Source organism: Macrotis lagotis, chromosome 5 (genome assembly GCF_037893015.1).
Source record: "Macrotis lagotis isolate mMagLag1 chromosome 5, bilby.v1.9.chrom.fasta, whole genome shotgun sequence".
NCBI lineage: Eukaryota > Metazoa > Chordata > Mammalia > Peramelemorphia > Peramelidae > Macrotis > Macrotis lagotis.
In genome coordinates this window covers 174,752,224-174,774,560 of record NC_133662.1, presented here as the reverse complement: position 1 = coordinate 174,774,560, position 22,337 = coordinate 174,752,224, and the positions used below count along the sequence as shown (strand labels likewise).

General features: G+C 35.0%; 1 protein-coding gene across 3 annotated transcripts in view; it reads left to right on the top strand.

Moving 5' to 3' along the window:
* The window catches only part of SERAC1 (serine active site containing 1), a 96,793-nt gene that overhangs the window by 51,985 nt on the left and 22,471 nt on the right, over window positions 1-22,337 (top strand). For all 3 annotated transcript variants that reach the window (XM_074187924.1, XM_074187925.1, XM_074187926.1), the window contains 3 exons: window positions 13,163-13,257; window positions 16,137-16,234; window positions 21,233-21,415. In XM_074187924.1, the coding sequence (XP_074044025.1) occupies window positions 13,163-13,257; window positions 16,137-16,234; window positions 21,233-21,415 (376 nt within the window). The remainder of the gene's footprint in view (window positions 1-13,162; window positions 13,258-16,136; window positions 16,235-21,232; window positions 21,416-22,337) is intronic.

Below are 22,337 nucleotides of genomic sequence, written 5' to 3'. Positions count from 1 at the left end.
TCTTTTATGTGAAATAACTTATCCCTTCTTCCTCTCCTTTCCCTTTCTCCCATTCAGTCCTTTCTTGCCCATTAACTCCATCTTTTTTAATATATATTTTCACATTCAACTCCTTCCTGGGCCTTGTCTAAATCTGCTCCTTCTAGCTGCCCTAGTAAATGAGAAGGTTCATATGAGTTATCCGTATCAATTTCCCATGCAGGAATACACAGTTCAACATCATTAAATTCCCTTATAATTTGCCTTTCTATGCTTCACCTGAGTCTTATACTTGAAGATCAGACTTTCTGTTCAGTTCTGATCATTTCATTAGGAAAGTTTGAAAATTCCCCTATTTCAATGAAAGTGGATTTTTTCTCCTGAAAGATTATGTTTAGTTTTGCTGGGTAGTTGATTCTCAGTTGTAATCCCAACTCTTTTGCCTTCCAGGATGTCAGATTCCAAGCCCCATGAGCCCTTAATGTAGATGCTGCAAAATCTTGTATTGCCCAGACTGTAACTCCACGATATTTGAATTGTTTCTTTCTGGCTGCTTTGTAATATTTTCTCCTTGATTTTGGATTTCTGAAATGTTACTATAATATTCCAGGCAGTTTTCATTTGGGTATCTTAAAGGAGGTGATCAGTAGATTCCCTCAATTTCTGTTTTTACCCTCTGCTTCTAGGATAGCATGGTAATTTTCCTTGAGAATTTCTTGGAAAAATTAAGTCTAGGGTCTTTTTTTTGGTCATGATGTTCAGGTAGTCCAATAATTTTTAAATGATTTCTTCTGGGTTTCTTTTCCAGCACACTTTTTTATACAATGAGATATTTCACTTTTTCTTTTTCTTTTGGTTTTGTTTTATTGTTTCTTGATTTCTCACAAAGTCATCTGCTTCCCTTTGTTCTTTTTTTTAAAGAAAGATTTTATTTATTTTGAGTTTTACAATTTTTTCCCCCTATTCTTGCTTCCCTCCCCCAAGAAGACAGTTTAGTCTTTTTTTTTAAACTTTGAATGATATTTTAACTTTATTTTTTTGCTTAAAGATTTTGTTTATTTTGAATTTTACAATTTTTTTCCCCTATTCTTGCTTCCCTCCCCCATCCCCTACAGAAGGCAATTTGCCAGTCTTTACATTGTTTCCATGGTATGCACTGATTCAAATTAAATGTGATGAGAGAGAAATCATATCCTTAAGGAAGAAACAAAGTATAAGAGATAGCAAGATCAGACAATAAGATTTCAGTTTTTTTCCCCCTAAACTAAAGATAATAGTCCTTGGTCTTTGTTCAAACTCCACAGTTGTTTCCCTGGATACAGATGGTATTCTCCATTGCAGCCAGCCTCAAATTATCCCTGATTGTTGCAATGATAGAATGAGCAAGTCCATCAAGGTTGATCATCACCCCCATGTTGCTGTTAGGGGGTGCAGTTTTTTCTGGTTCTGCTCATCTCTCTCAGTATCAGTTCATGCAAATCCCTCCAGGCTTCCCTGACTTTCCATCTCTCCTGTTTTCTAATAGAACAATAGTGTTCCATGACATACATATACCACAGTTTGTTAAGCCATTCCCCAATTGAAGGACATTTACTTAATTTCCATTTCTTTGCCACCACAAACAGGGCTGCTATGAATATTTTTGTACAAGTGATGTTTTTACCCTTTTTCATAATCTCTTCAGAGTATAGACCCAGTAGTGGTATGGCTCAAAGGGTATGTACATTTTTGTTGCCCTTTGGGTGTAATTCCAAATTGCTGTCCAGAAAGGTTGGATAAGTTCAGAGCTCCACCAACAATGTATTAGTGTCCCAGATTACCCACATCCCTTTCAACATTGATCATTGTCATTTCTAGTCATATTGGCCAGTCTGAGAGCTGTGAGGTGGTACCTTAGACATGGTTAAATTTGCATTTCTCTAATAAGTAATGACTTAGAGCAGTTTTTCATATGACTATGGATCGCTTTGATATCCTCAACTGTAAATTGTCTTTGAATATCCTTTGATCATTCACCAATTGGGAATGGCATTTTTTTTTGAAAATTTGACTTAATTCTCTGTATATTTTAGAAATGAGTCCTTTGACAGAAACACTAGTTGCAAAAATTGTTTACCAATTTACTACATTTCTTTTGATCTTGGTTACAGTGGTTTTGTCCATGCTAAAGCTTTTTAATTTTATGTAATCAAAATTATGTAGTTTGTTTTTAATGATGTTCTCCATCTCTTCCTTGGTCATAAATTGCTTACCTTTCTGTAGATCTGACAGGTATACTACTCCTTGATTTTTTAGTTTGCTTATAATATGTTTTTTTATGTCTAAATCCTGTATCCATTTTGATCTTATCTTAGGTATAGGGTGTGTGGTGTTGGTCTAATCCAAATTTCTTCCATACTAACTTCCAATTTTCCCAACAGTTTTTATCCAATAGCTGGACTCTTTGGGTGTATCAAACAGCATATTGCTTATAATCATTTCCTGCTTTGCATCATGTCTATTCCACTGGTCCACCATTCTGTTTCTTAGCCAATACCAGACAGTTTTGATGATTGATGCTTTATAATATAATTTTAGATCTGGTAAATCTAAGCCACCTTCTTTTGTACTTTTTTTCATTGAATCCCTGGAAATTCTTGATTTTTTATTTCTCCATATGAATTTACTTATAATTTTTTCTAACTCTTAAAGTAATTTTTTGGAATTTTAATTGGTAGTTTTGATAGAATTGTCATTTTTATTTTATTACCTCGACCTATCCATGAGCAGTTGATGTTTGCCCAGTTATTTAAAGCTGATTTAATTTATGTGAGAAATGTTTTGTAATTGTTTTCAAAAAGTTTCTGAGTCTGCCTTAGAAGGTTGACTCTCAGATATTTTAATTGAATGGGATTTCTCTTTCTAGCTCTTCCTGCTGTATCTTCCTAACCATATATAGAAAAGTAGAGAATTTATGAGGGTTTATTTTATATCTTGCAACTTTGCTAAAATTGCTAATTGTTTCCAGTAGTTTTTTTGGATGATTTCTTGGGATTCTCTAGGGATACCATCATGTCATCTGCAAAGAGTGAGGTTTTTGTCTCTTCCTTCCCAATTCTAATTCCTTCAATTTCTTTTTCTTCTCTTATCGCTGAAGCTAACATTTCTAATATGATATTGAATAGTAGTGGTGAAAACAGGCATGCTCATTTCACCCCTGATCTTATTGGGAATGCCTCTAGCCTCTCCCCATTGAATATAATGCTTGTTGATGGTTGCAGATAAATACTGTTTATTATCCTAAGGAAGAGTCCATTTATTTCTACACTCTCTAGTGTTTTTAGTAGGAAATGTTTGCTGTATTTTGTCAAAAGCTTTTTCAGTATCTATTGATATGATCATATAATTTCTGAAAGGTTTGTTGATATAATTAATTATAAATTACAAATTAAATTTTAAATTATAAATCCTACTTGCTCATAATGTATTATCCTAATGATAACTTGTAATCATTTTGCTAAGATGTTATTGAACATTTTTTGCATCTATATTCATCAGGGAGATAGGTCTATAATTTTCTGTTTTAGGTATCAGCACCATATTGGTGTCATAGAAAGAGTTAGGCAGAGTTCTGTCTTCACCTATTTTCCCAAAGAGTTTATGTAGAATTGGAACCAATTGTTCCTTAAATGTTTGAGAGAATTAACTATCAAATTCATCTGGCTCTGGAGATTTTTTTCTTAGGAAGTTCAATAAGGGCTTGTTGAATTTCTTTTTTCTGAGACAGGGTTATTTAGGTTTTAAATTTCCTCTTCATTTAATCTGGGCAACTTATATTTTTGCAAATATTCATCCATTTCACTTAAGTTGTCAAATTGTTGGCATAGAGTTGGGCAAAATAATTCCTGAATTATGACTTTAATTTCCTCCTCATTGGTGGTGAGCTCACCTTTTTTCATTTGTGATACTTGCAGTTTGGTGTTCTTCTTCCTTTTTTTTAAATCAAATTGACCAGAGGTTTATCAGTTTTAATGTGTTTTTCATAAAACCAATTCTTGACTTTCGATTTTATCAATTTCTCCTTTCATTTTTAGAATATCTAATTTGAGACACTTAATAATTACTTAGCTGTGTGGCTTTGGGCAAGCTACTTAACCCCATTTGCCTTGCAAAAATCTTAAAAAAAAGAATATCTAATTTGGTTTTAATTGGGGGTTTTTTATTTGGTCTTTTTCTAATTTTTCTAGATGCATATTTAGTTCATTGATTTCCTCTTTCTCTAATTCATTCATGTAAGCATTTAAAGGTATAATATATCCCCTGACAGGCTCCTTGAGTGTATCCCATAGGTTTTGGTATGTTGTTTCATTACTGTCATTAGCTAGGATGAAATAAGTAATTCTTTCTGTAATTAGTTGCTTGATCCACTCATTCTTTAAAATGAGGTTATTTAGTTTCCAATTAGTTCTGGGTCTGTATCTCCCTGGTCCAATATTGCATATGATTTTCCTTGCATTATGGTCTGAGAAAGATGTATTCACTATTTCTACCTTTCTGTAGTTGATCATTAGGTTTTTATGTCCTAGTACATGGTCACTTTTTGTATAAATTCCATGTACTGCAGAAAAAAAGTATATTCCTTTCCATCCATTCAATTTCCTCCATAAGTCTTATAATTAGGCTTTCTAACAATCTATTTACCTCCTTTACTTCTTGTTTATTTTATGATTAGATTTATTGGAGCAGCTAGGTGGCACAGTAGGTAGAGCACTGGTCCTGGAGTCAGGTGTACCTGAGTTCAAATTTGGCCTCAGACACTCAATAATTACCTAGCCGTGTGGCCTTGGGCAAGTCACTTAACCCCATTTGCCTTGCAAAAACCTTAAAAAAAAAAGAAAAAAGATTTATGTTAATCTGAGAGTGGGAAGTTGAGATCTCCTGCTAGTAGAGTTTTGCTTTCTATGTCTTCCCGGAGCTCTTTCAGCTTCTCCTCTAAGAATTTGGATGCTGTCCCACTGGGTGCATACATATTTAGACTTGAAATTACTTTATTGTCTATGGTACCTTTTAAGAGGATATAGTTTCCTTCCTTATCTCATTTAATGTTATCTATTTTTGTTGTTGCTTTGTCTGAGATAAGGATTGCTACCTCTGCTTTTTTCACTTCAACTGAAGTAAAATATATTTAGCTCCAACCTTTTACTTTTGCTCAATATGTATCTCTCTGCTTCGAATCAGTTTCTTGTAAGCAGGATATTGTAAGATTCTGGTTTTTAATCTACTCTGCTATTAGCTTACATTTTAAGGGAGATTTCATCCCATTCAACATTCTTTTTTTTTTTTTTAGGTTTTTTTTGCAAGGCAAATGGGGTTAAGTGGCTTGCCCAAGGCCACACGGCTAGGTAATTATTAAGTGTCTGAGACTGGATTTGAACCCAGGTACTCCTGACTACAGGGCTGGTGCTTTATCCACTGCACCACCTAGCCGCCCCCCCATTCACATTCAAAGTTATAATTACTAACTCTTTATTGCCTTCCATGCTATCTTCCTTCTGTTTGTATTTTTCCCCTTTTCACCCTTTATCATATTCCCAGTTTCAGTGTGTTTACCCTCCTATATCTACCCCCTCCCCTTTCTTTCCCCTTTTTCCATTCCCCTTCTTCCTTCCCTTCTGTTAGTTCCCCTTTTTTCCCTCCTTCCTGTCTCTGTCCCCCCCGCTCCTCTTTTCCCCTTTTAATACTTGAAAGGTAAGATAGGTTTCTTAACTTAACTGAGTATGTGTGTAAGTTAACTTTAAGCCAAGTCTGATGAGAGGAAGATTCATGTCTTTCTCATCTCCTCCCTTCTTCCCCTTTATTACAATAGGTCTTTTGTACCTCTTAATGTAATGAGATTTACCCCATTCCATCCTCCTGTCTCCTTACTGTCCCCCTTTTTAAGCAGGCATTGTTTTAAAATCATTTTATCTGAATCACAGAAAAGTTATCATTTCTGGCTAAATATATTCTCTCTAATTGAGTTACAGTTCTTGAGAGTTTTTAGAGTCTTTCTCCCAGGTAATGATATAGCCCATTTCATCCCACTGGGTAGCAGTCTCATGGATAAGTCATGAATGTCCATCATTTCTGGTTAAGTATATTCTTTCTGATAGAGTTATAATTCTTAAGAATTATGAGACTCTTTTTCCCATGCTGGGATATAGCCATTTTAATCTTATTGAATAGCAGTTTTTTTCTTTACCAATCCCCCCCTTTTTTTTTTTACCTTTTCATATGTCTCTTGAACCTCCTGTTTGATGTATGAGTTTTCTATTTAGTTCTGTTTTTTTCATCAGGAATTATTGGAAGTCTTCCATTTCATTAAATGTCCACCTTTTTCCCCTGAAGAGAAGGCTCAACTTTGCCAGATAGTGGATTCTTGGTTGCATTCCAAGCTGCCTTGCTCTTTGATCCCTTAATGTTGATGCAGCCAGGTCCTGCATAATCCTTACTGTGGCTCCTTGGTATCTAAATTGTTTCTTTTTGGCTGCTTGCAGGATTTTCTCTTTTATCTGATAGTTCTGGAATTTGGCTACAGCCTTCCTTGGTGTTTTCATTTTAGGATCTCTTTCTGGAGGGGTTGATGTATTCTTTCAATAACTGTGAGGAGCGCCCCTGCTCTGCTATGGCAGTAAAGATCCTTTTCCAGACTCTACCTGCATCTGAGTTTGGGCAAAGCAACAGAGTCCTGCCTCTGAGGTAGCAAAGAGACCCTCTGCAATCTCCCCCTATCTCCTTACCATTTGTGGGTAGAGTGCTCTAGAAGCAACTGCCAGTGGCTCTCTGCCAGGTGGCTGTTCCTGGTTCCTGGAGGCTAGATCTGTGTTGAGACCTGCACAGGACTGGGCTCTGTACTCACTCTGGTGTGGCAAAGGTTTCCTGCTGAGCTTCCCAACTATCCTTGGCAATCCCTGGACTGAGAGATCTGGAAACTGTCACTGTTTCCACAGACCCAGGTGTCCCCAGGGACTCAGGTACTTCACAAGCTTTTCCTGGATGACTAGAGCTGGTTTGTTTTGGCATGGCTGTGTACCTTCCAACTTGTTTTGTGCCGATAAATTGTTTCATTCAGTCTTTTTGTGGGTTTCACCACTTTAGAATTTGGTTAAAGTCTTTATTTAAAGGTTTTTGGTGTGGTCTGGGGGAGAACTTGTGGGAATTCTTGCCTTAATCTTCCATTTTGGCTTTGCCCCAAAAGCTAGCCATTTTTTTAAAAAGATTTTTATTTATTTTGAGTTTTACAATTTTTCCCCTTATCTTACTTCCTTTCCCCCACCCCCACAGAAGGCAATTTGCCAGTCTTTATATTGTTTCCATGGTATTCATTGATCCAAATTGAATGTGATGAGAGAGAAATCATATCCTTAAGGAAGAAACATAAAGTATAAGAGAGAGCAAGATCAGACAATAAGATATCTTTTGTTCCCTAAATTAAAGGTAATAGTCCTTGGTCTTTGTTCAAACTCCACAGTTCTTTCTCTGTATACAGATGGTCTCCATTGCAGCCAGCCCCAAATTTGTTGCACTGATGGAATGAGCAAGTCCATCAAGGTTGATTATCACTCCTGTGTTGTTGTTAGGGTATATATACAGTGTTTTTCTGGTTCTGCTCATCTAATTTAAGCTAGCCATTTTTATCTTTTTTTTTTAAGGTTTTTGAAAGGCAATTCAGTTAAGTGGCTTGCCGAAGGCCACACAGCTAGGTAATTATTAAGTGTCTGAGGCTGGATTTGAACTCAGGTACTCCTGACTCCAGGGCCAGTGCTCTATCCACTGCACCACCTAGCTGCCCCTAGGTAACTATTTTTTAAAAAAGTGAAATGAAAAATTTTAAGGGAACAAACAGATTAAAATAGCTTTTCCAGGTAGAGTTATAAAATGGCGCTTTTTCTGGATCTATGCCCAAAATGAAGATCCAGAAGGAATTCATGACTGACACAGTGGAAAAATGCTCCAGGATGGAAGACAGCTTAGGTCATGGTGGTGATATTTTGAGAGCTAGAAACACAACTGAGACAAAAATTTAAATGATTTGTGTATGGTTTTTAAAAAAATAGAAAAGTTAATAATGGACCATATATTAGGAACATAAAAGATTCAGCGGCAAACAAATGTAGTAGCTTATTTTGTAGTCTTTGGTTTAACACAAAGACTTTTAGGTTCTGAGGTAAGGACTCACTCTTTGGCAGAATTATTGAGAAAAATTGGATAGTAGTTTGGCAGTAATTAGGGTTTTTAGACCAAGGTCTCATACTATATTTCACAATAATCTCCAGATGAATAGAGGACTTAAATATAAAACGTCATATCATAATTTGAGTAGAACAGGAAATGTCTTTCTCAAGTCAATTAAGACAACAAGCACTTATTAAATACAATGTACCAGGCATTAGTACTTACTGTTACGGATATTTAGAAAATCTCCTCAAAGAACTCATATTTACATGTGGGAGATAATATGCAAAGAGCTATTCATACAAAATATATACAATATAAACAGGGATGCTCTTTGGGTGACAGAGGTAGAGACTGAGAACCTGAAAAGTCATCTTGTGGAAACTGAGCCTTGAAAGCAACCAGGAGGCAGAGGTGAGCAACAAGAACATTCCAGGCTTTCCAAACAGTAACCCCAAGAAGATCAGTATGACAGGATAGTGGCTCCATGTGGAGGGGGGGAATGAATAAGAAAACCTGAAAGGTAAAAAAAACTAGATTATGAGGGGCTTTAAAAGCCAAAAAGAATAGGGGGCTGCTGGAGTTTTCAAAATAATAGCTAAAGAAAGAACTTTTGACTAAGCAAGAGAATTGACAATTTTGGTGACCTAAACTTGAAATGCTTTTTTACAAACAAAATCAGTGAACTAAAAATCAAAAGGGAAGCTGTGAACTAGAAAAATAATTGCAACATTTTTTTTCTAACAAAGGTCTTATATATATGGGGTATATCCAAACATACAAGAACAAGAACCAAACACAGCAAATTATGGTCAAAGAATATCTACAGGCAGTTCTCAGAGTTCACTAATAAAAGAATAACTAAGAGAAAATAATATTTAAACAACTCTGATGTTATATCTCATACCCAGATTGGCAAAGTTGAGGAGAAAAAAGGAACATGACAGGAGAAAGAAGGAATGTGGTAGTATAGGCACACTAATGCATTACTTATAGATCTATGATCCAAAAGTATTGTTAATATATGTTAATAGAAAGAATCCATATGTATAAAATACTTTACAGTAGCACTTTTTGTTATAGCAAAGAACTAGAAATTGAAGTGGGTCCTTCTCAGTTGTGGGATGCTTCTATAAATTATGATATGTAAATGTAATGTAATATTAATGTGCTGTAATAAATGAAGAAAATGCCTGATTTAGAGAAACCTGGGATGACTTGTGCATTATAAACATGAGGAATGAAGTGAACAGAAGCAGGGCAGCAGTTTTTATAATGCTAAAGCATTGTAAGAAAAACAACTCTAAGGGGCAGCTAGGGGGTGCGGTGGTTAGAACATTGACCCTGGAGGACCTGGTTCAAATTTGACTTCAGACACTTAATACTTACTTAGCGGTATGAACTTGGGCAAGTCTCTTAACCCTATTGCCTTGTAAAAGCCAAAAACAGCTTTAAAAGACACAAGAACACTGACTTATGCAATGATTGACTTCGACTCCAGAGAACCAAGGAAGAAGGATGACTCCTAGTTCCTACCTCTTTGTAGAGAGGTGATGGATTGTAGGTATAGAGTTAAACATATTTTTGATTTGGTCTTTTTCATTTCTAAACAAACTTTTGGGGGTGAGTTGAGTTTTTGTTTTTTTAAATTGGTGGAGAATTGTGGTACTGTTGAGAAAGAAAATGAAGATGGATAAATGAAACACTTATTATTCAGAAGAGAGTATAAGGAGGCTTGGAAGGAAACAGACAAGCAGAATATGTTTTGGAAATAATGTGTTACATTTAGTATACATACTTAAAAAACAGTCTTCATGTAATAAAATCCATGGCTTTCATATACTGTATTATTTGTACTTTTTCTGTGGAAATGCTCAGGTTTGTCAGAGTTAAATTCGGTAACAAAACTTTTTAGCAAACTAAATAGTTATCTTCTAAAAATTTAATCTGGAATAAGAAAATAATCAGAAAATTATTCTTTTTGTAGAAAAATATCAAACTTTACTTTCTTTAATATGAATGGGCTTTGCAAGTAAAAGTATGAAGAAAAGTTTTGGTTTTCTTGGATTTGATGATGAAAAGTCAAACATTTATTAAGCATCTCACATATGCATTGCAGTGTGCTAAATACTGGGGATACAAAAGATATGGAGAATAAATAGAAAATAATATCCAGATGGAAGACTTAGGTAGGATTAAGAGGAATTGGGAGGAACTTCCTGCAAAAGATGGGAAACAGGGAAAGCCAGGAGGTAGAGATGAGGAGGGAACAAATCAGGTGTAAAAGACAGGGAAAATGCCTTGTGTTGAGAGATGGAGTATGTGAAACACATTCCAAAAAGGTGATTCCAATTCATATTGGAAATGGATTTAGATATAATATATTTATTTTTCCATTTACATACAAAGAAGTTTTCAGCAATCATTTTTGTAAAGTTTTAAGTTTTATATTTTTCTCCCTCACTCACTTCCCTCCTCCCTTCCCCTGAGAGAAAGCAATGTAATATACATTATATGCATGTATAACTATGTTAAATATATAATCCATATTGATCATGTTGTGAAAGAAGAATCAATACAGAAAAAACATTAGAGAGAAAAAAAGCATAAAACATAATTCAACTTTTAAAAGTTTAATATATTAAGCTTTGGTCTTTATTTAAACACCATTATTCTTCCTCAGGATGTGGATGATATTTTCCATTTGGGATATAGACGTATGACCAATCATAAAGGTGTGAGGTGTGGTACTTTGGAGTTGTTTTAATATACATTTCTCTAATCAGTAATGGTTTAGAGCATTTTTTCATTTGATTATAGAAAGCTTCTTCAATATTATTATTATTATTATTGCTGAAATGAACTAGTCCATCATAGTTGATCATCTCCCAGTATTGCTTTTTAGGTTCTTCTGGTTCTGCTCACTTCACTCAGCATCAGTTCATGCAAGTCTTTCCAGACTATTCTGAAGTCCCATCCCTCAGTAGTATTTCAGTTCATTCATATACAACACTTTGTTCTGCCATTCCCCAATTGATGGATATCCCCACAGTTTCCAATTCTTTGACCACCATGAAAAGAACTGCTATATTTTTGTATGTCTGGGTTTTTTACCCTTTTTTGTGGTCTTTTTGGAATATAGACCTATTAGTGGGATTACTGATCAAAAGATACAGGCAGTTTTATTTCCCTTTGGGCATAATTCCAAATTGCTCTCCAGAAAGGTTAATTCACAGTTCACAACTCCAACAACAATGCATTAGTGTCCCATTTTCCCTCATTTGCTCCAACATTGATCATTTTCCTTTTTAGTCTTATTGACCAATCATAAAAGTGTGAGGTGTGGTACTTCAGAGTTGTTTTAATTTACATTTCTGTAATCAGTAATGGTTTAGAGCATTTTTTCATTTGATTATAGAAAGCTTCTTCACCTGAGAATTGCCTTTTTATACTTTGACCATTTATCAGCTGTGGAATGACTTGTATTCTTATAAATTTGACTCAGTTCTCTGTATATTTTAGAAATGAGTCCTTTATCAGAAATAATAACTGTAACTTAATGCATTTCTTTTAATCTTCATTGCATTGGTTTTAGTTGTGCAAAACCTTTTCAATTTAATATTATCAAAATTATCCATTTTGCATTTTATGAATGTTCTCTATCTCTTCTTTGGTCATAAACTTCTCCTTTTTTCTTTTGTATATATATGTACATATATACTTATATATGCATATTAAATATATATATATATAAAGGTATATTTAAATTTTTATTTTAGGCAGTGCGATTAAGTGACTTGTTCAAGGTCACACAGCTAAGCAATTATTAATTGTCTGAGGGTAGATTTGAACTCAGGTCCCCTGACTCCAAGGTTGCTCCAAACTTCTCCTTTTTCCATAGATCTGACAGATAAACTATTCCTTGTTCTCCTAATTGACTTTAGTTATCACCTTTTATGCCTAAATCTTGTACCCATTTTGACCTTATTTTGATATAGGGTGTGAGATGTTTGTCTATGCCTAGTTTCTGCCATTCTGTTTTCCAGTTTTTCCCAGCATTTTTTACCAAAGAGTAAGTTCTTATCCCAGAGTCTTTGGGTTTATTGAACAGCAGATTACTATAGTCATTTTCTTTTGTTTCCTTTATACTTATCTATTCCACTAAAAAATTCACCATTCTATTTCTTAGCCAGTACCAAACAGTTTTGATGACTGATGCTTTATAATATAATTTTAGATCTCGTATGGCTAGACCACCTTCCCTTGCAATTTTTTTTTCATTTATTCCCTTGATATTCTTGACCTTTTGTTCTTCCATATCAATTTAGTTACTATTTTTCCTAGTTCAGTAGAATAATTTTTTGGTAGTTTGGTTGATACAGCAATGAAGAAGCAATTTAATTTAGGTAGAATGATCGTTTTTGCTGTATTACCTTGGTCTACCCATGAACAATTGATATTTGCCCACTTATTTAGATCTGATTTTATTTGTGTGAAAAGCATTTTATAGTTGTTTTCATATAATTTCCAAATTTGCCTTGGCAGGCACACTCCCACTTATTCCATATTGTCTCTGGTTACTTTAATGGAATTTTTCTTTCTATCTATTGCTATTGTGCCTTGTTGGTAATATATAGAAATGCTGATGATTTCTGTGGATATATATTATATCCTTCAACTAAAGTTGCTAATTGTTTCAAGTAGTTTTAAGATGATTTCCTAGAAATCTCTAAATATACCATCGTATCATCTTCAGAGAGTGAATTTTATTTTTTAATTACCTATTCTAATTCCTTCAATTTTTCTTCTCTTATTCCTAAAGCTAACATTTCTAATACAACATTGAATATTGGAAATGAATTTTTGTCATATTAACTTTCATCTTAATTAACTTAATTATAGCAAGAGGCCACTGCTCATGAATTTTTATGTGTCTGAACTAGTGTAGTGAAAATTCATGTGTTCTTTTTATTTTACTTGATTTGAATAGACATGGTTAGCAAGAGATTGTCCTGCTCTTCGAATTATTTCTGTGGAGTATGAAACCAACCTTAGTGACTGGAGAACAAAGTGCCCTGTGGAAAGGTAATAAAATCAAATTCTGTTAAATGAGGAGAAAGAATAAGGAAAATCAAGATATACTGACCTCTTTAAGTGAGTGATTAACTGTTTGACACAGGAGAATTTATTCCATACAGGAAATATTTTGACTTCACTTTTTATTAATAATTAACTATAAGAAAATTAATAAAATTGCTTAAAGTTTATTATATTCAAATGTCAGGCTTTTGAATGAATTTTTTTGTTGGATGTATTAGGATTGTAATACAACCTCCTTTTTCTTTTAGGAGGTTTTATTATCAGATCTAGGTCCTGGATCCCCCATTTTGGGAGGAGCATTAATAAGGTAGAATGCTTCCAGAGAAGAATGACTAGAATAGCAAGAATTAAAACCACATCACATAAGTAGAGAAAACTAGAGAAATAAGACCTTGAAAAAGAAGATGTTTTATGACATAGATGTTTTTCAATATTTGTAGGGCCTGAGAATGGAGATTAGCTGGCAAAGTTCTAATCAGGAAGCAATATGGCTGAGCTCTAAGACTCCACAAAATTCCCAATAGAGGTAGAACATGTACTAGACCAAATTTTAATAGGGATATCCAGAAACAAAGTTTATATAGACTGTTTGCAAATACTGGGGACTTTGGGGGATCATAGAATACAATGTAGAGGAGGGCAATAGCTTAGAGAGGCAATCCACCAGAGCAAGGGGTAGTCCCAAACTTGTCCTGTAGAACCTCAATGTGAACAGATACTAAGTGGCAGCTTTTTCATTTATCAATTCCTCATTTCTGATCCAAGGGGGACTGGGAGAGGAACTTGTCCGTAGGGATGGACTTCTTGGGGAGCCAGGCCCTGGATCAAGTACTGAGAAAGGAACAAGAAGGAAGCAGCAACTCTGTGACTCAGACCTTAGGAGTAAAGTGTGATCAGTTCTAGCACCCATCCCAGTCTGGAATCCCAGAGTATAGATTCCTGACCGAGGGGGAAACCTCAATTCCCTCTAAATCAATATAGCTTTCCATCTCGCTATTAGGAGCTAGGTTCAGCAAGAGTCCTAGGAGTCTGTCACAAATCAGAAGTTACCAGAGCTCAGATAAGGAGGCAGCAATCAGATTACTCTTTGAAAGCAATGAAAATTTCCATATTCCCAGTCTGTCCCTGAGATTCTGGAATAAAAACACTGTACCCCAAGAAAGCAGTAACAAGACCAACCCAGATCTTCCTTTCAAAAGTGTGTGACAGAGCCCAGTTCTATCATCATCATGTCTGATGTCAGGAAGAAGACTGAAAGAATGAGCAAATAAAACAGAAAAAGGAATACCATCAGAAAGAGTTATTATGGTGGCAAAAGTGCTGAAGATACAAACCCATACAAAAGAGAATAATGAATCCAAAATATCCACTCCTCAAAGAAAACACAACTTAGGCACAAACTCAACAAGAATTCCTGGAAGAGGTGAAGCAAGAGTTTAAAAGTTTTAAAATGTTGTTATAACTGGAATGAGAGCTCTTGAGGAAAAAAACTAGAAAGGAAATGAGAACTATAAAAGAAACAGATAGGGAAGTAACAACTTGGCACAAAAGGTGCAAAATTTTGCCCAGAAACAAACTCTCTAAAAATTAAAATGGACCAAAAGGGAGCCAATGACTGAGACAACAAGAAAATAAACAAGAAAAAGAAAGTCAAAAGATTGAATGTAGAAGGTATTACGTAATAAAATCAATTGTCCTGGAAAATATCAGAAAGATATTGCACTATCTGAATGCTATGATGGAAATAAATAATAATCTAGATAGCAGATTTTAAGACATCTTCATAGAAAACTGCCCAGATCTGTTAGAACCAAAAGGCAAAGTGGGAATTAGACTTCACTAGCCACCTCTTTCATGAAATCACAGAATGAATTTTGTAGGAGTATCATCATCAAATTTCAGAGTTTCCTTGTAAAAGAAAAATATTTTAAGCAGTCTGGAAGAAAAAATTAAGTATTAAGTAGTCACAGTCAGGATCATACATGTTTTAGTAGACCCCCTCTGTAAAGGAGCAAAGAAATTGAAATGTGCTATTCCAGAAGACAAAGCATAGGAATTTACAGCCAGGATTGAATATAATGCTAAAAACAGACTGATGAAAAAACCAGAACTGTGTAGAATCTTTGAATTTCAATTATAAGAGTTAAGAGAAATATTAAAAAAAAAACCCAAATGAAAATGAATAAAGGGCTAAACAAAGATGAACTGCTTATATTTTAATGTGAGGAGGTAATATATTGTCCCCACTGAATCATAATAACAAAAAGTCATAGAGGGAGCCTACTTAGACAAATTCTAAATGAGGGAGTGGTTCTGTTGATCAAGTCACAAGACTTGACTGTCTTGTAAAAAGACCTGTGAGAAAAAGGAAGGGGAAAAAAGTTTAGGGAAAATTCCACATAATCAGGGAGTGTCAAGTAGACATTAGATGAAAGCATGAAGGGAATGGGCAACTCTAGAACCTCATTCATCTGAACTGACCAATGGAAGGAAGTGTTCAATTCCTTTTTTAAATTACTCTATATAGGGGTGGCTAGGTGGCGTAGTGGATAAAGCACCAGCCTTGGAGTCAGGAGTACCTGGGTTCAAATCTGGTCTCAGAAACTTAATAATTACCTAGCTGTGTGGCCTTGGGCAAGCCACTTAACCCTGTTTGCCTTGCAAAAACCTAAAAAAAAAATTACTCTATATAAATACAGTTTGGGTTCTAGGAGAACATGTCTTCTATGCGAAATTAGTGAGTGAACAATTTCAGAGTGCCCAAATGAAATCTATAGCATATATCCAATTAACAACTGAAATGTCTGCTTTGAAAAAAACTGATATTTTTGGCACATTCTTATGCCTGTTTTCATTTTGTTCAGGAAATCTATTGCTTATAGAAGTCATGAACTTCTTAGGAAACTCAGAGCTGCCGGCGTTGGAGATAGGCCAGTGATCTGGGTGTCACATAGCATGGGAGGTATGTACAGTTCCATTTCTTTTTCTTTGCTTTTTTTTTTTCTCCGGTTAATTTTTTTGTTTGTTTTACTTAAAATTACAATTGAATAATCTGGACCTTTGAACCTGAATGCTTATTGGCTTTCTTCTTGATCAGACATATAAATTTATGGTTGGTTTTTTTTTTGACATGTGGAAAAACTGTCAGATGATGGAATAAAAACAACAATTAATGTTAAAAATAAAAACGACAACAAAGATCTGTAAGTGGATTGATAGACTTATTTTTATTTATTGGCATCAGTTGATTGACTGCATCATGATGAACACATGCAGTTTTTTCTTTTAGATTCCCAGAATATACCATATTCTATAATATCCCTTCTATAACTTTGATGAGGAGACTGAAGAAGCTGAAGAAACATCTGAAAAGAAAGCTTTCCATTGTGTTAGATATAAAATAGAATCTTAAACATGGTCAAACCAACATGAACTCCTACTCTATATTGCCAGTTTTCAACTTTTTTAATTTCATTCTTGTTGGGAAATACACATATAATAGCATACATTGTCATGACAGCAAAAGACTGAAACTTACTTATTCTTTTCTAAATAATGTCTTTTTTAATTACATCATCATATTTCTTCCCAAAATCCCTCCCCCTCTCTTTCTCACTGTGTCCTACTATATGTCAGATAGTATAGAAACCATTCAACATGAGCTCCCTCTTCTCACATATCATTCATTCATATGTCTTCTTCCATTGCCAACTCCTTTATGATTCACATACCTGCTCAAGTGACCCCATTTTATTCTTGCCCCCTCTGTCATCCCTATTCTGTCACTAATTTTACGTCTCTATCTACTGGCTTCTTCCCTACATGCCCATGTCCTTCCTATATTTAAAAAAACTTTCACTTGCTCCTTCCGTACCTTTGCTGCCCTTTGACTAAACTCCTTGAAAAGATTATGAACAATAGATACCTATTTTGTCTCTTCTCACCCTGTTTACTCCCTACATCCAACTTCTTTCTTCATTGTTGCACCAAAATTGCTCTCTCCAGTGTTACCATTGTCCTCTTAATGAACAAATCCAAGGTCCTTTTCTCAATTCTCATTCTCCTCAACCTCTTTGCGACCTTTGAACTTCTTTATACTCTTTATTCTCTAAGTTTTTGAGACACCTCTGTCTCCTGATTCTCTTCCTTACCTTAGTTTCCTTTGCTAGATCTTCATCAAGATGACACCCTCTAAGCACCAGTGTTATATAAAAATTATGTTGATTTTTTTGAGGGTTTGTTTGTTTGTAGCTTTGATGAGTGTACTATTTTAGTTTGATTCTTTGCTGATTTTTTAAAGTTTCCAAATATACCATTTATATCCTCAGCAAATAGGGGTGGTATGATGTCCTTTTCATCTATTTTAATGCCCTAAATTTGTTTTTGTCTTAATTGTTGTTGCTAGTATTTCCAGAACTATGTCAAATAACAGTCACTTCCATTTCTGTAGATTTTTCCACACTTTCCTATATTGCTGATTTTGGCTAACTGCTCTCTCTTATACCTTCAATTCAGTTTCATTTTAGATCAAATACTTGTTAAGCCCACCATACTGGGTGCTAGTTCTGTAAAAATAACATGAGAGAATTCTAACCCTCAAGAGACTTACAATCTAATAAAGGAGAAAAAAAAATACACAAATAAATATAATAGAAATTTATGTATAAAGTGATAGTAGAGATTTAAGTAGGGAACTAATAAGATTAGGGAAAACTTCATACAAAGGATGGTTTTGAACTAGACTTTGAAGAATAGAAAGTGATCAGGATTCCATTCCAGACACAGGGGATATTGTGGGTGAAGTTGGGGCTAGGTGGATAAAGGACAAGGTGAATAGTCAAGAAATCGATTTTTGCTGAAATGTTTGTTGTGTGGGAAGGGCAGAATTAGATAAGGTGACAAAATGAAGTAGATTGAGGTTCTTGAATGTGGGTCTTAATATAGTGACCTTATATGGAAACTTCTAAAGAACTATTATTGTTATTCCTTGCTGTTTAATGTCCCTTAGTAACTTCCAATATAAATGGGAGCTGAACTGTTTTTCCTGGAAACATAACTTTGGTGAATTATCAGAGGTTCTGTGAAAATAATCATAGTGTAACTCCTTTTTTTACCAGTCCTAGTAGGAATTGCTTTTATTAAGCAGTATGTGCAGGGCACTGAACTAAGTGATGAGGATAGAAAGGTTAAGTTCTTTGCCTCAGGACATCATAATATAAGAAGGACAAACTATATACTAGGGACACATAGAATATAAGTGCCAAAGAAGGTCCCTCTTCTCTTCTTTCCTCTGCATTCTCCCTAACTGCTTCCCCAGATCAAGACTCTATGCTTCTTGTATAGGTCTCCAGGGTGATGCTGAAGCCCTCAGGAGTGGTGGGCATGGGTAGTGAGAAAGAGAAAATAAACTCCACAGCCACAATTGTGTTCTTCTGAGAGCTTTTCTAGTTGTACGCCAATTCATTTCATTACATATTTAAAACTATCCTATATACAAACCCCATATACTGAGGGAGACTTGAAAATTATATTCTGCATTCTTAGGTGGGAACAAGGCACAGATAACTAGAATAGTTAATAGTCTAGACATAAATACACTAGAGAGCTGCCATTCAAAGCACTACTTCATGGGGGCAACTGGGTGGTGCTGTAGATAGATCACTGACCCAAGAGTTAGAAGGAGCTGAATATAAATACAGCCTCAGACACTTGACACCTCTTAGTTGTATGACTCTGGGCAACCAATTCGTAACCCCAATTTCTAAAAAAAATGCATAAGAAAACCAAAGTACTATATGAGTTCTGTGGGTGAGTAATATTTCTGAGATCATAGAAAACTTCACAAAGAGTAAGCATTGGTATTAGATTTTAAAAAATAGATAGGAATCAAGTGGACAAAGAGGGGAAATTGTATAGTCCAGGCACAGGGATGAGGGATACAAAAATACAGAATATGTTCAAGGACAGAATAATTCAGTTTGACTGTAGCATAGAATTTGAGGAGAATACTTATGTGAGAAAAGGTATGGAAGGCAGGTTGGTAATTGGAGGGCATTGAATGCTAGCCAAAAGAATTTGAATTTTACTCCTAACATGAAAAGGAATGCATAGGGAATATTAGTATAGCAGTGGCAGCATCATAAAGCTTGGATTAGGGTATGGACAAAGTGGAATTGGGAAGATCCAATAGGTCCATAATAGGATGGATATTAATGAATTCTGTATATGAAAGCAAAGAAAAGAGGTAATCATCCCAAAGTTACAGAAGTGGGGAAATGGTGGAGAAATAAATTAGAACAGGTTAGGGGAAAGAGAATAAGCTTAGTTTTGGACATAAATTTTAGTTGCTGGTGGAAGATTCAGGTAGAAATGTTCTATAGGCATTTGGAGACATGGGCATTTAACTTAGAAAAGAGGTCACTCCTGGGAAGAGAAATTTGGGAATTATCTGCATAATAGCAGTAATTGAATCATTGAGAATATTTATCAAGGATGAATGCTTGGAAATAGGATATCAAGGAAAATACCTTGAGGAATACTTACCTTAAGGAGTCAGAAAAAAATAGTGTGTCAGTGAAAGAAACAGAAATAACCAGGAGAAATGGGGTGATCATTAGTGTTTGTAGAGGGGTGGGGTCAAGGAAGATGACTCAGAACAGGATATGTGATTTCATTGGTTTAGGGAATTTCTAGCCAAGGAGTTTTCTCTTCACCAGTTTAGGTTGGTACCTTATTTGTGGCTTATAGATGTATCTGGAACACAGAAAGAATTAAATATCAGCATATGTCAGAGGTTAGACTTGAACCCAGGTCTTCTAGTCTTCAATGCCATCTTCTATCTACTATTGCCAAACTGCCTCTCAAGGAAAAGTTTGAATTTCTGGTATGGCAGTTTGCCAGGTTGAGAAACAAGTATCAAATGTAGACAGCTTTTTCTCCCCCCCCCCAATTTAAATAACTTTAATATGCTTGCTCACACAAGATACCAGTTCTTTGAAATTAGATGGGAAAGTGATGGGATCATAGCTGGATGAGTTATAAGAGCCAAGGGAACCCTCCTTTTCATTGGAAAGATCCAAGCATATTTCTAAACAGATGGGAAAGAATGAATGGAGAGCCAGAGATTGGAAATTCATGACTGAGGGAGATGGTAGAAGAAACAAGAGAGTATAGGAGCAAGAGACTGGCTTTAATGAGGAATATAGATAGTCAAATAGGATGGTCTTCAACATCATAGTGCCAACTGAGGCTCTTGCACTATGTTAAACTGTACAAAGATGATTTCATTGCACCCTCACAACAGTCCTGGGAGATAAATATTATCTTCATTTTGCACTTGAGGAAACTGAAGCAGACAAAGATGAAATGATTTGCCCAGGGCCACCCAGATGGTAAGTGTCTGAATCTGGATTTGAACTCTAGTCTTCCAAATCCTAAGCATGGTTTTTCTATCAGTTGCCACCAGCTGCCTCAACAACAGGAAATGATTCTACTGCCTGCTGCTATCTGCTTTTCCCAAACCAATCCATATAGGTTGGAGCATGAAATGTGATAAAGGTGGAAAGGTAGGATAGTACCAGATTGTGAAGGCTCTTGTATCCCAAAGAAAAATTTTTGAATTTTAATTAGCAAGTAACCAGTAAAGATTGTTGAGCGGAAGAGTGACTTGATGAAATTTATACACAAGAAAGTGTCATCTGGCAGTGGGATGAAGATGGTTTAGTAGGAGGAAGTAGAAATAAGAATACCTAGAATAAGCTTTTGCAATAATCCAATTCATTTATTGACTATTAAACTCAACAGGAATAGAGGAGATAGATAAAATGAATGTTGAAATAGCTTTAGTCATTTGGATACTCTGATTTTTTCCAGATTTAGATTGCTGCCCCAAAAGGAACACAAATCTTCTAGTCCATCTGTCTACTTGCTTAATGTGAATTCTTTCTTTTGTGTTTCTTAGGCCTTCTTGTCAAAAAGATGCTGGTGGATGCCTCAAAGAAACCAGAACTTAATTCCCTAATAAACAACACCCGAGGAATGATTTTTTATAGTGTACCTCACCATGGGTCCCGTCTGGCTGAATATTCTGTTAATATCAGATATCTGCTATTTCCTTCCGTTGAGGTCAAAGAACTCAGCAAAGGTAATGCTTATTTTGTTACTTCCTGACAAGAATTTGATTACTTTGTCAAATTAACAAGTTCTACCTGAGAAAATAATGGAGAAAACATTGTTTTCAATAAATGAGCAAAAATGAGTTTAAAAAGTAACTCCTGGGGCGGCTAGGTGGTGTAGTGGATAAAGCACTGGCCCTGGAGTCAGGAGTACCTGGGTTCAAATCCGGTCTCAGACACTTAATAATTACCTAGCTGTGTGGCCTTGGGCAAGCCACTTAACCCCGTTTGCCTTGCAAAAACCTAAAAGAAAAAAAAAGTAACTCCTTCAGGTTATCTTATTTTGTAAAATTTAGCTCCCCAGCCTCCTGTGACTTTCTTGTATTTGGTAAAGAAAATAGTTTAATGGAAACAATGTAAAGATTATTAGACTGCTTTCTGTGGGGGGATGAGGGGAGGGAAAGGAAGATGGGGGAAAACTGTAAAATTCAAAACCTTACAAAAAATGATAGGTAGAAACAAATAAAATATTAATTACAAAAAAAGAAAATAGCTGGTAGAAAGTTATCATGATGCACCTTCACCTATGTTGAAAATCATTTCTAAAATTATATAGTGTAGTATTTTGGAATAATAGTATTTTAATATCTTAAGCATTTAGAAAATTTGAAGGGAAAAATGAAAGTAATATATCTTAGCCAATTTTTTAGAGTTCCTATGTGTTAGAGACTTCTATGAGTTTGGAAAATCACAAGTTCAGACATTTGTAAATAAATTGGATTTTTATATTTTAACATTAATTATAAAAATAAACATAATATCAAATATTTTACAATATCAGTAATATTCATTATAATATTTTAGCCTTTACTAGTAATTTTTTCAAGGCTTCAGCTGTGCGTTTCATTTATGTGAGATAATTTCCCCCATTTTTCCTTTTTTTCTCTTCTC